General features: G+C 39.1%; 1 protein-coding gene across 2 annotated transcripts in view; it reads right to left on the bottom strand.

Moving 5' to 3' along the window:
* Window positions 1-123: 123 nt before the first annotated feature.
* LOC122625046 overlaps window positions 124-18,475 on the bottom strand; it is a 46,899-nt gene continuing 28,547 nt past the window's right edge. Inside the window, exons 2-8 of one of the 2 annotated variants that reach the window (XM_043804897.1) lie at window positions 10,794-10,837; window positions 2,116-3,256; window positions 1,881-2,056; window positions 1,549-1,822; window positions 1,192-1,486; window positions 971-1,086; window positions 124-910 (exon numbers count right to left, since the gene is read on the bottom strand). In XM_043804897.1, the coding sequence (XP_043660832.1) occupies window positions 759-910; window positions 971-1,086; window positions 1,192-1,486; window positions 1,549-1,822; window positions 1,881-2,056; window positions 2,116-3,250 (2,148 nt within the window). In that variant the 5' untranslated portion in view covers window positions 3,251-3,256; window positions 10,794-10,837 and the 3' untranslated portion in view covers window positions 124-758. Of the gene's footprint in view, window positions 1,087-1,191; window positions 1,487-1,548; window positions 1,823-1,880; window positions 2,057-2,115; window positions 3,257-10,793; window positions 10,838-18,475 lie in introns of both variants that reach the window. The other variant, XM_043804896.1, reaches the window with a different exon arrangement.

Here is an 18,475-nt window from a genome sequence, read left to right as displayed (position 1 = left end):
TATCTTCAATATTTGGAAATACACAAGGAAAAATTTGTTATTTTTTCTTTATTATCATAAATAATTTAAATTAAATAAATGCAATACAATTAAGCACAATTCCATTAATATGCCATCGATGAAATCATTTTTCTTGTCTCTGGTTTTTTGATCAGTTATTCTTATTTGCGCTTTCTTGCTTTTGTTTGATGTTTATTGCGTTCAGTTTGTATTATTTATTATATTAAATAAATGTGGACTCGTGTGAGTACGTAAATAATTGTGGAATTGTGTGAGTGTGTTTAAGTGCGAGTGTGTGCGGCTGCAGTCTCTATAGAAGTTACAAAAGGGATCATGATCCATCGTTCTATCTCTCTCACTCATTGCCAAGGACCGTTTTTGTTGTGTCCTTTTGTAACTTTATAGAAAGTACGCGCTCGCAATTTTTTTCCTTTTACTAATTCGCAACGAAAATGTGATGATGTGCGATGTGTCTCTACTAGGACTTTTTTTTTCTTTTCTTTGCTCTCTAGAAAATTATGTATTTTACGCTTTAAGTCTAAATAAATATTAATAAATAAATTGTAGTTTAAGTTAATAATTTATATGAATATCAAAAAAAAAAACAAAAAATTATACGGTTGTCAGTTATTTGTGAGTGAGACAAAGATAGTGAAATGTGTGTGTGTGAGAGAGAGCGGATGTGAGTGACAATCATGTTGTGTACTTCCTTTTTGTTTTTTTTTTCTTTTTTTCCTACTTTTTCTCGATCGCTCCAATTATGCTACGATCTTGTGGGGCTGCATCCACTTCTTCATGTAGTAGCAAAACAAAGTCGAAATGTAGAGCAAGATCATCAGCGCGCAGGTGACCGCGAGAGCTAGCACCGATGTCTTCGTGGGGCACGGCTCGATAATGGTAACAGTTTTGTCTAGGTGCAATATCAAGTTCATAAGGCGCTGACAAAACGATTTCGTTTTTCTATACTCACCTTTTGCGAAGTCTGTGCTGGGATCTGCCTTGAAGAACTCGCGCTTTTCATCGCCAAAGTCCAAAACGAGGATCTCCTGCGAGATGTTCATATCGTCCTCGCTCTTGGTATCGTTGCTGCACAAAAAAAAATTAAATTTATCGATGTATTGTTGCATACATATACATATTTAAGTCCATAGAATTTAGCGGATAACTCGGTTACCCTAAGAGCCCGCATACCTCTCGATAGAGCGACGACGCCTTCTGCCCAAAGATTCGAATGACTCCATGTTCCATTCGCACACAGCCGGCTCACATGGACCCAAGCAGTACTTGACATTGCATTGGAAGATCACACCGTAGCTCTCCGTGAATCGGAAGGCCTCATATGTGGATTGCAGAGCGTTCCCGTCGGCGGTGAAGCCGGGGAAGATGGTGGGATCAGTGGGGCAGCCATCGTCGTCGATGATCTTAAAGCTGGTGCGGGCATCCTTGGCCATGGCCACACAAGACCGAGCAAAAATGCCATAGGGAGCTATACGTAATAGGCATTATTAATAAAGGAGCCGAGGGAAATTCACGTTAGTCCACTCTTACTATCTTCAGGAATCTCTATGCGGAAATTAAGACGATCTCCAATACGCACAGTCTCCACCTCGCGCTGTCGTGTGTCCAGGATGCGGATCCTTGGTGGCGGAGCCTCCGGTGACGAATTTATGTGGATCATCTCCGGATCACGGATCGGCATCATACCGAAGGTGATATTCTTTGAGCTCATATCGTAAGTGCACTTAACCTTATAGATCTTGTCGGCCTTGGTCATTACCACGCTGTGATGCTGCAAAACCACAGTGTTGGAGTAAACACCGGTCTGGAAAACGGGGAAATGTCATTACAATAGTAAATCATATATCTTTTTCCTCATTTACCACACTCTGTGTGTTACAATCCTGCCCAGCCATGGTCAGATCCAACCGAAAAGCGTCTGAGTTAATAACATCGATGTTACAGGTCTCCGAGCGTCCCAAAGCATATATGCGTCCATTGAACGGCTTGTTGGTGCGGACCTGTACGGCAATTCTAGTGTCCTTGCAGTGCACAGACACTTAGGGAGGAAAAGATACTATCAGCTAAAGACGTCTTTATATATTTAAATAAGCTTACCATCATAGCATGTTCCGGTCTTGTCACAGTTAACGTCATTGCGGGTTAAGTTGGTCAGGTTTGGATCTTCAATGGTGTCTAGGCTAACGGGTAGAGTATCGATTTTATCGAGAGTTCCCGGTGGTGATCCAGCTGCCAAGCTAGCGGTCTTTTCGCACTGATTTTCGAAGTACTGACCAATGGGTTCACCATGATCGATCAGGGGGCGCTCATGGTTCAAATAGGTGGATGGACCATCGGGCAGGGTCTTATGATCCAAATGATATAGCCTACAGTTGTACTGCGCTCCTTGGGGTTGACCCAGGTACAGGAAGGAGCGGCACAGGAACTCAGATTCAATTTCACATGCTAAGCGGCAGGCGGATTCTGAGGTCACTTGGAGTTCCTTGTCAGTATAGTAGTGCAGACCAACGTATTGGGCCACCTTCTCTTCGGAGACGCCCATTTTTTGGGAATTGCCAAACGAGCGGTTGTTCTTACAGGCCTGAGCTGGCTTCAAGCAGAGATTCTCAAAGTAATCCGTACCTTGCGCATCCACCAGTTGAACAAACTGTCCAGAGCTGCGTCTATCCGAATCGCTGAGTACACATTTCATGTTGTTATAATCATACTCCACCGATCGGCATACGAATCGCCTTTCATTGAGGCAAGCTGATAAACAGGCCTCCTTTGTACTGGTGTATATTAGTGCATTGTCCAGGCCCCGAATCACCTTGTTCGGAACCCTCTCGAAACTCCACGGTCGGTGGCACACATTCTCGCTGCGCAGCTGCAATTTTACCATGTAGTACATGTTTGCGCTTCTTTGCGGAGCCGCCGAAGGATTGGCTGCGGAGGAGTCGTTCTGCAATTGACAGTGGGTTTCTTGCGAGGGCGACAGAGGGTTTACCACAAAACTAAAGGCCGCCGCTTGGCAATCTGCCTCCTCGCGACACCATCCTTGACACTCATACAAGGAGAGGTTTTTCACGCTGTAGTACGTGTTGCCCGGAAAATCAAAGTCCGTTAGCTTTTCAAAGGCCATACGGGCATTAATTTGTACAGGCAAAGTCACCAGGACGACCATCACGGCGCAGAGAAGTAGCGGACCCATGTGCGTCGAAGATCGATCTCTCTTACTGTGGGTTGACTGCATTGCGATCTGTAAAACGAAGAACTTAGGGCTTTAAAAATGGGGAATATATATGAAATAAGAACGTACGATTTTTAATAATGTGTATCGTATTATATGATATGTATCATATCATATTCTGGATACTATAATCTTTATTCCCAGAGGTTAAGTGATAGGTACTACAGCATTTGCTGCTCACCTTTCTCGATATATGTAAAATTCCGAATCATCCGTTCCACATCTCTAACTTGTAGTGCTGACAGCCTCAATTTATATGAAGAAGTCGTAGTTCAAAAAGGGGGATTATACTTAATGGAGGGGCACAGTAGTTAGTACTTTTTGGTTAAGGTAGTGCATTGACTACTACTTCCGCCCTTAGACTGGCCCATTACACGCTTAACTAAGCCCCAAGCCACTGAATCACTGAAGCACCGAACCAACAAAATGTAAGCCTCAATAGCTCTCTTCCCCGTTTTTATGCAGACCCAGAACAGTACTTCGGCCAAGTAATGACCGCAGACATCTTCCCACATCCCTGTCTACAAACAACTCTAACTTTCTAGAGACTTAAATGAGCTGTACAAGGGGAAAGGAGATTCATTTTATTGACGATTCGCGGTCAGAGCTCCAAGCGGCCGACTCTATTCCGCAAATTCTATTATTCGGACTACCAGCAGCAACTTCAACACAAGTCTCTGGCAAAACAACTTTTTAGCATTCCTGTGGTTTTCGTTGGTGCAGGCAGCAGCAAATTGCTTTTTGCGGACAAATAGCTCATCAAGAAATCCCAACCAATTAAGCTCGGATGTGCATGACGGTTCAGGGGGTTGACATGCAGGTGTACAAGGAGCTAAAGTGCAATATGGAGCATTACCATGTGCAATTAAGTCGGTGGTCTTCATTATGGCAATGAAGATAAATTTCACATACTAATTCTGTACGCGAAAGCATCAATAATAATATTTAATCGTTCAAGACAAATTACGAAACAGAATATCTAGTTTTCAAGCAGCGATATTTATCAGATGGCTCAGAACTCAAGCCAAGTCATTACCCTATTAACACGAAACATATTACAACTATTTCTTGCTGTGCGTAGAGAATTCGGAACGGAAAATCGAAAACGATAAAGTCAGGGCACCGAATTCTTGTTCGCCAGTTTCAGAGTTTGCCCGTTGTAGGCGAGCCCGATTGCAGGGCAGCATCAGCAACATCGACAGGAACCTCAGCAGTCATAGCAGCTATTCTGAGTGCAACATCGTTAACCAGGGACAAGAAAGGTTCTGCAAGCTGTACGAAATAGGTGGCAAAGACAGCGCGGAATGCCGGCTGATGTTGCAACATAAGATCCCCCTCGAAGCCACCACAGCATCAGCTTCGAGAGCGACCCGAGCAACTGAAACAAGAGCAATAACAGCCGCTGCAGGCAGCAGCACTGCTAGCTGCAACCCAACGGGAGCTATTTGTCGTTGCTGCAGCTGCAACACGAGTAGTTTTCTGCAGCAGCAGCAACATATGCGGTTGCTTTCATGTTCCTTGCCTTAAAAAATGTAAGAGAAAACTATATAGCCGAGTGCCATGACTATTAAATACCCGTTACTCAGCTAATCAATTTTAAAATTAGAATAACTTCAGATATGTAAATGGAGGCAAATGATATTGTAGTCTCACGCTCGGTGTTCGGTGTTCGGTGTTGCGTCTTACACTATTTACGAGTCGAGTGTCTAAATATTTTTGGGATTTGCCCACTGTAGGTATCTCTACACCTTTCAAGGTTTAGAAAGGTCACAAGCCTACAATAAAAACTGTTCTGTTTGTGCTGCAAATTATAATTATATGGCAATGGCAGAGTACTGGAGATCGATGGACTGCAGGGTTTCTCATCAGCTGGTGCCTGGCCCATCTCGTCACTTCTCTGCTGTTCTCTTCGGTCAATTCTTGCGGCCAGTGGCGCGTACTTGACTACCCAGTAATCAAGAAAATTTGCAGTTACGACAGAAATCGCGAAAGGAAGAGAAGAAGGAGAGGAACGGGAACGGGAATGAGATAGAATTGAATCGAATCGTATATAAAGGGGAAGTGAAGTCTCTAGCAGAGTGGTCTTTGAAAGGTTATCATTAGGCACGCCTTCTACCATCTTAATCTGCCCATTCTTATTCTTGGCTAAGACCCCTAATTGCGCCACAAAGGGAAGTCGGAGAACAACGCATGCATGGCCAGATACAAATATTACAAATACAATAATAATGAAAAAAGATTGGACACGTTCGCTAATTATTTAAGAGTGTATGCAAAAACAAAGGGTCAATGGGAATTAGCTGTGATTATTGACAATGATCAGTGAAAGTATCGTGGGCTATTAGGCAAAAAGTGATTTCCACTTGTTTGAAGCCAGGAGTTATAAATTCGGATATAACTTCAAATGGCAGTTACAGGGACAGCCAACCATAACCAAATATACCGAGATGAAAAGGCCAAATAAATGGTCATGTAGAAGAGGGAACGCACGTTCAAAATAAGAGGTAAATTTCCTCGCTATCAAATACCCGTTACTTAGGTAATGTGAGCGTGCGGGAGAAATTTCCAATCCTTTTGAAATATCGATATATATCAATATGAAAAACATTCTTGTAAATTTGGGGCGTGTCAGCTTGCAAGGTCTGTGGGCGTTTGAGTTGGCCTGGCCAAAGTGTTTTTGGCATATCATTAGAAATTTGGAAGACTTATTATACCATTTTACTTTTCGAGTATGTTTTTCTCTTTTCTTGCCTGTTATAATTTATTTTTCTACAAAAGTACTCCGCGTCCTGATTCTACCCACTTTTGTTTGAGACTATACAAGGTAAACAAAAACACCTCTTGATGAGGTAAAAACATGTGACTATCGCTTTTTATATATATACAAAGATCCGATATCAATAACATACATATGTGCCAAAAAATGAATTTGCACTTTACTTTATAAATACACTATAAAGCATTTACTCATTCGGTTTCAAATAAATATTTTCGAAATGTTTTCTCGACTTCTTTACGTTATGCTGGGCATCTCTCTCGCTGCATTTTGCAATTATGTAATTTTCAATCACCGCGGCATCTTTAACCGTCTGTAAAACGTGCAACCAACCAAAGTTGAAACACCTGGCATGAACTATGCGTGTCGCAACTCCCCTTTTTCTATGTATTTCTTTTATCTGCATGTGTACGTATGCATGTATATAGATGAAGTTTTTTAATAGAAGTGCGAAGCGGCAATAATTGCCATCGAACAATGGAAGCGTTGTCCATCTTTTTCGTGGCCAGCTGAGTTTAACCAACCAGAGTTTCCATTTTCCCAGGGCATTTCAATTCATACTCTTAGTTTTTGCATTGCATTAAAGCTTGTAAACGAAAATATTAAGCGTTATAGTTCAAGAACAATTCAAAGTCGGTGGTGATCTGAAATTGTAGTTTAAAATTTCTGGCTTATGCTCTCTTCGTTTGGTGGCTGCCCGTTGTTGTAATTTCTTTTAGTTAGAACCGGATATTTATTGCATAACAAGTTAGCAGGAACGATATCCCCTTCTGGAGAAGCTTCCTCAAGGTTGATGAAGCGCACACATAGCAACATGTGGAGAGTTATTTAAAAGTGCTGCTCAATCGCCGATGAAGGCAACAAGATATGCAACACGGCAATTTAGAAGAGGATCCGGGCAATCTATGGATGGCACACGGTTCAAAACCACGTGGTCAAGCGATATATAACGTGTAACATTCAGCAGGATACAAAAACAAAAAAATTCGCCACGGTATACATATGTACATATATAGTTTTTATGTTCTTCTGTTTTCGTAAATCCGCTCCAGAAGAATAGGAGCACAAATAAAACCCCGTCTATGGCCTCACTCATTTTGCTAGTGGTCTCATCAATCGCTTTTTCACCAGAATCCACAGAAAAACATAATGTTAACATAAAACGGATGAATTCTGGAATAGGTGAAACAGAGACTAAGAAAATGGTAGGAATACAATTTCCAAATTATAAGCATTTTCTGTCAACTTTTAGGAATCTGTAAAAAATTTAAATCCTGCGTTTTCAATCAACTTTTCTAATATATTTGATACCTTTTTTGAACAGTGCAGCAAATGGGCAAAGGAGACTTTATTCTTGGAATCAGGATGGGATAGAGGGCATTTTGGTCTCGGGTCTTTCGCGGAAGTTAAGCAACAAAAGCCATTAGCCAAAGAGAATGGGAATGAATTCAAGTTGGCTTGAAAGACGGATATGGGAAGATAGGCTTGCAAAAAGAGGCTGAGAGTCAGAAACTAAAGATGAGAATGAGGAGGAGTAGAGAATTGAGGTTGGCAACAAAGAGCAGGAGTCATTAGAGGCGCATTGGAGGCCTTGGAATGTGTCTGATCCGAAGAAGCCCAAGAAACTCTCTCTTGGAAGACCGAAAGCTGAAGACTTCAACCTCATCTGCAGCTTTAAAAGCAGGTTTCTAGTGGCGGGCATAAGAACGTTGCATGATTTATGGCAATTATGAGCAGCAACCACGCCAGAAAAGAAATGATGATGACACAGGAGAAAGGAGCAGAAAACAGCAAAGCGCAAGTTTTAAAACATTACAAGTAATTGCAATTGTGGCCCCTAAAATGTGGGCATGGCCAGGAAAATTAACACTGGAATGCCCGGCGAATAGTGAAAAAAAATCGCATCATAACCGAGGCTATCCAACAGATCACTCGGGTATTTATTTGCGTTGGACATCTTTGTTCGATGGTCCCCGTTTGGGTTTCTATGTAGTACGCTGCACATATTTTTAGCCATTTATTTTTGCCCCGAGGAACAAGCTCATTACTTGGCCAGCATGTAACACATCTGCATATGGAAAACGCATTTGGATGTGTGCATTTGACAAGCGCTGCTTGTCTCCATTCATTGAAGCTATGTATGCTTCGTCTCGATGAGAATGGTAGGGCAAATTGGCAAATTGGCAAATTGTAGCGGCTGAAGATTAACAATTTGATGCAATATTCACCACAGAGTCTATTAAATGTACTATTGTTTCTCATTTATTAGGTTGTGCAATTTTAGGAATTGTTAATTATTGTGAGGGGAAGTACATTAGTTACGTGCACCTAGAAGAGATATTTTAATCGGTGCCTTTTTTGACTGCCCGTAGTTTTTATTAGTAGTCTGTATGGGGAAAACTTGATTTTCGTCTCATTTCCTCAACGTTCTGCTCACTTGATGCCTTTTGGATCGAAAGATTATCTTGAGAAAGTGTAATTTATGGAGTTACTACGCTTACAATAGGCGATTAGGCCAAATTACCATTAATTATAATTATGGACTATTATTGAAAAGATTAAATATCAGCGGGCAAATGAAACGTAAGCGTAAAAGAGTCAAATGCAAATGTGTGCATTGCAGGTGAAAATAAGATAACTTCGAGGAAGCAGCAAGTAAATAAACAAGCCAAACGAAAAAATGCCGGCCAAAAGAATTCAGCTAAGTAGGTCGGACGGGAAGAGCTATTTGTTGAAGTGGGTTATAACCGCATGCGAATGCGAGCCGTTAGTTGACCTGCTTACTTGTCATTTGCATGAGCAATAGAGCAACAGGATTGCGGTCTGTGGTAACCACAATTTGATCGATATAAAGGTACATATCTTTCTTTCCGGGCGCAGCACCAACAAACTTTTATAAAACTTTTCACACATTTTACATAGGCTTTAGAAAACTTGGATGTGTGATTGGGAAAGTGTGTTGCCGTTATCGGTGCCGTTATTTCGATTAATCACACTCAATTGCTGTAGAAGTTGAGTGCTTGGAAGCGCGTGAAACTGGTGCATGAGTCCGGAATGCGGTCACATACACTCAAATTAGTCGTACAGAACGACATTTCACTAATTGCAGATTCAGCTTCAGTTTTTCAAAAGTCTAGGCGTGGCAGTTTTGGGCGGTTTGTGGGCGTGGCAACATTTGGAAACCAACTTGCGTTGTGTCAATGTCTCTGAAATCTGCATGAAATTGACACATTTATTCGAGCATACGGACGGACATGGCTAGATCAACTCGGCTAGTGATCCTAATCAAGAATATATATACTTAATGCGATTTTGTTGGAATGAAAACTGAAATTATATGTGGTCTGGTGATGCTTAAAGTCTTTATGATTAAAACCAACATTACAGACATTTTTTTTATTATATTCACGAAACTTTCAAAATTACTATGGTAGCTACATATGATAGAGTCGTCCGACTTTTATCAATATAAATCAGAAATTATATATACCGTATATAGTGTAGCGAATTAGAACGCTCTTTCTATTCATGATATTAACCGTGTAATCTGCAGTATTTATGTTTGGCTTTACTCGGTTGAAAGTGTTTACCTCAACTATGTTTTCTTTTGTGACGAATAATCATTAAATTTTCTTGTTTTCCGGCGACCTAATCCAAAATAGTGCCAACTGTCTTACCCCAGTTCACCTCCCGACTACGTGCCTTGTCAACTTTTTTCCACCACGTTTGTCGCTTGAGATCTTTTCTTTTTCATTTATTATGCGCATCGCTGTTTGCACGACCTAAGACAATCTGGCCTAGAGAGACCCCCGAGTACAAAACTTCCAACCGAGAAACAACCTCATTCACATGCCACTCAGGCTATTTGGACTTGAAATTGGATATGGCTTTGGACATAGCCAGAGGAGGCGAAGAATGGGAGGTGATGGTGGGATGAGGTGAAATCGCAGGAAGCCAACATGCGACCGCGATCTTCAGGAGCTATAACTTTATGGGCGCAATTGTACAACAAATTTCTTCTCTCTTTACTTCTAAATAAGAGAGAACGCTAGAATCCGGTTCCTCGTCTATTAGATACACCCTGCTAGTGATCCTGATCAAGAATATATATTCTGTGTCGATACAGTCATAGGAAAAAATGTACCTCGTTGGTTTTAATAAGAAAGTGTTCTAATCGGTATACAGCAGTTTTTCTTTAATATAAAATTTTGGACTTCATTTAATTAAAATCGTAATCAATTAAATACATAAAATTGGCAGCGATAGTTATGGTGATAAAGAAATTATTTACTTTTTGAAGTTAAAAACGTTGCTCCCACTTATCACAAAAATGTCAACGAAAACAGTATGCCCTTTTAGTCAAAGTGTAACATGTATAAATAGGAAAAAGAAATCGGAGTACACCTTTTCAGTTAGCTATGACATATCGACGAACATGTTTTGCTTTGATTCGTGAAAGCGTGCGCGACATGCAGAGAATTCAATAATTAAAACACTATAAATTTGGTGAAAGCGAGATCTTTGTGCGGAAAAGTGAGGCGACGCCGCCCCCAGCAGAAGTTTTGTTGCTGCATGGCCTTCCCTCCGCCACTCACAATTCTGACATCGTTTTTCTTTCGCGATTTTCTATTGATCTCATTTCGCCGCAAAACTGGTTGTCATAAATTAATCATAAAAAAAAGCAAAATAATAAACACCTATTAAGACAAACGAAAGTGCCTTTAAGCAAAACGAAAACTAATTTAGTCAACGAAATTTTTGATTCCTTACCTGGTTTTTGTTTTCGATTTGTCTTGTGTCTTTAACGTCTTCTTCTGAAAGAACCAACAGAAAGTGATAGTAAGCAAGCGGTAGAAAATATAAATAAATAATAATAAAGAAATATTAATGAGTAAAGATAAATGGCTAACAATTCTTTAGCTTTTATAGTTCCTCTGAAATATAGTGAGATATCGACTTTTAAACGGACGGACATGGCCAGATGGACTCGGCCAGTCAGTCTGATCAAAATTCAATTCCTCTTTACTCTACGAGTAACGGGTATAAAAACTAAATTGCTTTCGTTCTGCATACATTGCGGTCCAAACAAGTCTTCCTTTGGCCACTCTCAAGTGTAGATTATAAAAGGCAAAAAAAGATTTTCGAATAAACCAGAAATTTTTCTTTGCCTTCTCCTAATGTCATTTACACCCCGAGAAAAGGTTACCAAAAAACTGTTGAGACCAGAGTCCACGCCAAGGCCACCTTTTTGTGGGCAGGACAGGGCAGGGCGTTAGTTTGAAGTGAAATATATAAAACACTAAATCGTGTCTTTGTTTGAGATATAAACAAAGCAGCAGGTATGGAGAGCAGCTGCAGAAGGTAATAAGCATATTTTGTAAGGCAATGCAAATTTCGCAGTTGCCCCGAGGAGGGATCTTTTTTGTGCAGCCTTCTCATGTATGCACATTTTGCATATTTAATGGTAGACAACGGATACGAATATGTCGGTTATACGGTGGCTAGAAAGCTAAAAGTTATATTCATGCGTTAGAGTCAGTTTAATTACACAACAAACTCTTTAGATATTAGATGGAAATTGATAAGGATAAAGTAAGCACCTAGTCATAACCTTGAACAATACTGAAATCTAATTTGGTTGACAATGAAAAAAGTTATACTTTACACTTATTTTATACACTTTACTTTAGTTTTGAAAAAACAATTCAAGAACATGAAGAGATTTATATACAATTTTTGGTCGAATACTCTCGTTTTTACCAAAACTGTTGGATTAACAACAAAATATGTAAAACCAATAGATTTACACACTTATGTGGATGCGTTTCATATCTACATATATTATATTATATATTAAAGACCTCCCTCAAGCTTATGTATTTATTGTTTTAGATTCCTTATATTTGTCTAGCTGCTGTTAATTTTGACTTTAACTTGACCATGTATTTCCAGCAGCGGCGACATTATCTAAACGGCTAGCATGTTCGGGACATGGTGTTCATGTGAACCCTAGGATCTGGAGACCAGAATAAGGGGACCTGATTGAAATTTTCCTCAAGGATAGCTTGCGCGATCTCTTTGTTGTTCGTTGTGTTGGCTTTTTCTAAGTGTTGCTTTTCTTTGTTCTTTTGGCGTTTGCGTGTGTGATGGGTCAGTATGTATACGTTTGCCTATATAATGACATCAGATCTTCTGGCTCCTTCGGTTTGGGTGTTTAACTACAATTTGAGTCACGTTTCATTACTCGTGATGCCAGACAGTAATCACTTGATTTCGCAAGCAGCTTTCTTGTGCCAAGGAGTTGCTAGTTGCTCTTTGTGTAGCTGTTCTTGCTGCTGCTGCCAGATGAGACACGAAAAGCCGGCCAACTGGTTGGTCAACAGACCTTGGCCAAATGGTGCTCCTAAAAGAAGGAGCAAGATGGCAAACAAATCTTGTTAGGCAAGTACAACAGTAGATCACGGTAGCAACAGCTGCAACATGGATTTTTCGGTGGACTAAGGCTTATTTTTTAGGGAACACCTCTTATAAAGTCAAAAAATAAGAGACGATCGCAACTTCAACATGTAAAAAATCGAATAACATTTTGTGTAACTACTTAGCTAGTGGGACTACGAGGGAGAAATTGAACTATTTTTTTTTTAAATATTCTGAAACAAACTTAAGCTGCGAATGTGCCACTAGAATCCCTATGTTTTATCTCAAATCGCAAGCTTTTATATTTCAAAGACCACATACCAATATAATCTCTAAAATCCGTTACAGCCATGATATGGTTTTGCACTGTGCAGCTATTATTTTGGTGGCTTCGCTCCTGCTCGCAGAAAGTGGAGAGCGGAAAGAACTAAAAATAGAATGCACTTGCTTGTGTTAGTAAACACAACCGCATCAATTCATTGTGCACAATGCATAAGGATATACATATGTATGTGCACACACACGAGTCGGATGTCGCTGCATGCGCACGGTTCTCTCTAGAGAGATCCCACTGGCTTTTGAATGCAGAGAGAGCCTGGAGCCAGCACGAAAAAATGATGTGCAAAAACCATATGGTGTGTGTTACGCACCTTCATATTCTAATGTTCTTGGACAGAGGGAATGACCAGATCGACTTCGTTAGTGATCCTGACCAAAAGTATACATATATATGTACTTATAGGATCGTCAACCTGTTGCACACTTTTCAACGAATTTAGTATACACTTCTATCTACGAGTAACAGGAATAAAAAGCAGTGCGGCATTGCATTTTTATATGACAGTATTTTTGTGTTCAAAATGTCGTTTTTTTTTGTATTAATATTTAGTGAAGAATCCGTACATCATAACATTGTATCTTAAGAGGGTAGAGAAATATTCTTAAGAAATACCAAACACTGTATACAAATTAGTGAAGTACATATGTATATATGAATAACTTTTTTTTTTATTTTAATCACACACGTGAACATAAATATTATATATAATTTAATAAACTACCTCCTAAGTGTGGAACATACGTGGTCAGGTCCATGATGCACTCAGGCCCGGCGACAGGGAATACTGGCCCGGGGGGAAGCCAAATTAAGCCAAACCACCGCAGTTCTTTCAAATTTTCTGTGGCCAGAACAAATATGGAAATAAAAGTCGATGGGGACTATACTTTGAATTATTCAAATGAAATAAATCCGCTGAACCAAACGAGCTGCCAATTTCACGTTACACGCCTTTTAATTTTACGCTGTCATTTGTGGCAAGGAACAGAAGTGGCTACGAAATTAAGTAAAACCGAATATTTATGCCATCGTCAAGTTTCTCGCCATTTCCCGTTCAAAATAAAAATCATTATTAATGGCCCCATGGTTTTCTTAGTGTACATGACTAACAAGTTCGTGCCCTCTGAGGATTTAATGTTACCAATGGACTTAATTTGGTTTTATGCTGTGATCTCGTGACGCTTGTCATTGAACCACTTAAATGGGGAAAAAGAGGGGTTATAAGAGAAAAGAAGAGGATGACCAAGAGGGGCCAGTGCTTAAATTGTCAGGGACGCCAAGAGTAATCAATTAACCTGGCTCCCTGGGCAGTTGCCTTCGGATGTGGCCGAGATATTGCGGTTGTTTATATTGCACGTCCTACGTTGCTACGGGAATAACCAATGGACCCACCGCTGGAGTCTCCTCTCTACTAGTTTCCGATGCTGTCTAAGATTGCGGTTGCATTTTCATCGCAATATTTTCTTCGAAGTGGTATTTTTCCAATTTTCCTGTTTTGCGGTTAATCCCAAAATGAGGTCCGAAGAAAATTGATCAAAAAACACAAAACACATTTACACTTCTTGTGTTCCTTTCTTATTTAAAATTTGTTATATTTTTGTAGGTCCGCCAATATTTCATAAAAGGTCATGCGGTCATTTAAGCTCCTTTACTGGCTTCCTAACAAAATTGGAACCAATAACAATGATCTTAAGTACATCACAATTGCCATATAATTGATATTTGTCGATTGATTGATTAAAAGTACCGTTACTCTCAGAGTGAAAAGGTACTTGATTCAGGAAGATGAAGCTTTTCCGACCCAATTATTATATATTATTGTATAGTCGAGTTGATCTGACCATGTCCGTATAAGCGCCGAGATTTCGGAAACTATCTAAAAACTTCAGATTTCACGATCACATGGTAGAGACATAGGGGAAATAGTTTGTCTCAAAAGATTACCACGTCCATTCTAACGTGATTTTATGTGTTTTTTTTAAATATGTAATATTGAAATTTCTTTCTTTCCTACACACCCACTAGCTGAGTAATGAAGCAACGAGCAGCTCAACTATAGCGTTTTTTCTTGTTGGCTTTTTGTTAGCCTTTTGGGAATAATTAGCGTAAACTCTCCTTTCTTCTCCTTTCTTCACTTTTAAATTTTACACGGCACGTACCACAGCATCAGTTGTTAGGTTACTTTTTTTTACAATTTGTAGTATTTTTTTCTGTTTTTTGGGCAGAACAAAAAAGGAAAATTCGAAGACCCCGAAAAGACAACAGTCGGCCGAGTCAAGTCATCCAAGTTGGCCTCCACTTTTAAGTAGGTTAATTTTGACCGGTTTGTATTCTTGTTGTCTCCATCTCTTTCTTTAAGCGGCAGTAGAAAAACTTCTTCGTTTGTCCGTGGTCGCTGATGTTCCAGATTGACTGACGACTTGAGACCGTAGCAGTTTTTTGATTAACGGAAGTTTAATTTGGCTTAATGCGGCCATATGTTGTCTGTTTTCCCCCTTTTATGTTTTATTTTTAATCTTTTGTTTGTTCTTTAATTTATAAGATAGATATGTTTTAAAACTAGAAAACGTTAAACGGTTCAATAGAAATGTGTTTGTTGTTTTTAATCAGCAATCATTTCCCTTTTCCAAAGAGGGCAGAGAACTATGGTGAAAGACAAGACAAGACATCTGAAAATATATTTTTTCTGATGGTGGATTATGACGCACATTGTACATATGTATGTACATATGAACATGATCAAGTTGGTCAGCACAGCGTGGAAATGGAACAGACTGTAACGGAAAGGAGCTTTTGTCGTTTTGAATCACGCTAGAAATTTGATTCAAATTGCTTTCTATTTTGTTGTAATCCAATGGCGAATGTAATCAGAACGGAATATCAAACAAGGGAGAACGATATAGTCAAATTGCTCGGCTATTAGATACCCGTTACTCAGCTAATGAGAGTGAAAGGGGGAACTTTAAATCAATAAAATAACAAAAAATTAACCTATTTTGCTGCTTTCTTAATCTGTCTAGCTTCTGTAGACGGACGGACAAGCAAGCTGTAATGAATGCTTTCGCAGGCAGTAGGAAGACGACTCTTTCCAATTAAATTATAGCTAACTTTTAATAGGCTTCTAATTTTAGGAACGTAAATAAATATTAATCACTTAAACAAAACGCATAAACAGTATTTAGCGTTATGGGTGTTTGTGGACGTTATAGATGGTGTGGCAAAGTTTTAAAATAAATCTGATAGGAGGGATCAATTGACAAATATGTATACTAAAACCATCACTCAAACCGATCACTCAATAATTATTTAGTACTTTAAGCTGGTCAGCCAATTGTCATTTTGTTGGTAAAGGATTAAGGGTGGGACGAAGGGCAAAGGCTTATACCTTCCCCTGACATAACTTTGGCTTTGGTCCGCATCTAAATGTGATGTTTTTGGCCACGCTGCTTGGAAGGGAAAAACGGCCCAAGCAAATATGCACTAAAAGGAACAATATCTCAATACTAAATTTTAAATAATTTCCTTCACATTTTTAAAATTAAAGAGTAACCTAAAAATCATGGGGCTTGTTATTAGTATTTATATTCTATAGATTTTAAGCATATTTTATTAATTAGTTTTTGTTGTCTTGTTTTTGCCGAACTTTCGCCAAGTGCACCTTCTATAGAGGTCCGTATATTCAGTCAGTGGTACCTTCGTATTGGTCGCTCCTTTAGCATAAAACATAAATAGCAACTGCACTGAAATGGGTCTGACAATCAAACTGAGAAACCGGAGGGCTGAATGGCGTGCATGAAAAATGCAAATGGTAGGCCATTTTGGGTTTGAGATGTCGGTTTCTGTTTCTGGAGAGGCTAACCCACGTAGGGAGCTCCATAAATGGCAATCCCATCTCAGACGATGATGATGTCCTTTAACCGAATTTGATTTGTAAAATAGCTTCGGCCCCCTTTTGGAAACCGGATATTTAACATCGTTGAAAATAGTGACAGCTGAGAGCAGCAATATTCATAAATCGCAATTATTTCTTATTCATCAGGATTGATTTCTTTTCATAAAGAAGACTTCCAGTTAGCAATTTTGACCGACGTTTATGGCCTGATTGCTAAATGTGGCTCTATTAAAACTGATCTAAGCCTAAACATTATTGAACATTTTGATCTTTGGTAACATTATGATCATCAGTAAAAATGTTACCCCTGCATTCAAAGGGTTGCAAAGGAATAAACAATTTTGTATAAATTCTCTATTATAAATTGTTAAATAAAAGTTTGAGATTTGATGTTTGAAATTATAAAACGAACAAATTAGATGACTGTATCCTGTACCATTCATACTTGAAAAATGTATATTTATTTGAAGTCATTTTTAGATCTAAACGCTTTTATTTCACTTGACCCTTATTCAACATAGACTCCCAATGTTTACTGATCAAAGTTATTTTCCGGTCTCATTGCATTTACATTTCAAGGTCTTTTTCTTTAACTCCACGTCTGTCTAAAGCTAACCACATCCGTCTGCAGCTGTAGGTGAGTAGCTGTAGGTGAGCGTCCAAATCATTGACTGACGAACACTAAGTAACTAAATTTGCATAAATCGTCAAGTCTCGATACCTTTCCTTTCCTATTTGTATTTCCTCTTCTTAGTTTCTTTTGCCTTAGCTTAATGTTAATCGAATGTCCTCCTCCTAGATCTTAATCTTTTGGCCCCCAACCGCCTGTCTGTCAATCAAAGATTTTTTCTGTTAAGCTTAGATGAACCTTCACTTCAAAGCAGTTTTAAAAACTAAGCAAATAAATGAAAGCTGCCAGCCGCGGGTGCTTCTGGTAAACCCATAGACTACTTTTTTTCTTAAAAGAAAAAATGTCTTCTTACCTTATGTACTCCTTTAAGATGGTGCGTGCATCACTATTTTTTTTTAAATGTTACTAATTGCAAAGATACGTATAACAAAAAGCTGGACTTTCTCCGGTAGGAATTAAACTTCTTTTATTACTAAATAACAGTCTTAAAGGCATTTTTTTCCTGCTTAAACCTAACTTTACTATTAAGTTTATTGTAGTTGGTATCACCGTATATAAACAAAGTTCTCATAACATAGTCTTATCAACGTTCCATCTAAATATTTCTTCTCTGCTTTCTACGTCTGCCTTTACTTTCGTGCTCAGCTCAGCTGTTGGTTTTCTATTGCCGCTGGTGTGTTGATGTTGCTTTATTTTGCTGATTTCCGTATTAGGAAAAACTCTCTTACAGAGGTTTTTAAAAAAAGGGGTTAGATCTTAGAAAGGGGAACAGGGGAACAAGATGTGACGTTGTGTGACAATTTGTAGCGAACAATGCCTGCTTTGTTGAACCTTTACTGTTACTTTGCTTGCCTTTCCACTTTTTTTTTTGTTTTTTCTTTGTTAGTATACCCATTTTTTTTAGATTTAAAGAGTATACTAGAATTGTTAAAAAGTATGTAACATGTAGAAGAAAGCGGTTACGAGTATGCACATATAATATTTGCACAATCCAATATGTATTGGTCTTGATTTTTTAATCTTTTTGCGTGTCTGTCCTATGAACGCATGCAGTGAAAACTGAAACACCTTTGTCATTTTGAGGCATTACTCAAAGTCATCAAAGGGAGTCAAAAAATAGGTGGCGGCAAAAGCGTTTTGTGTTTATCGCCGAATAGTTTCACTAATGGCAACCC

This window comes from Drosophila teissieri, chromosome X (genome assembly GCF_016746235.2).
Source record: "Drosophila teissieri strain GT53w chromosome X, Prin_Dtei_1.1, whole genome shotgun sequence".
Taxonomy (NCBI): domain Eukaryota; kingdom Metazoa; phylum Arthropoda; class Insecta; order Diptera; family Drosophilidae; genus Drosophila; species Drosophila teissieri.
The sequence above is the reverse complement of the archived record's forward strand: the minus strand, read 5'-3'. Positions and strand labels throughout refer to the sequence as shown.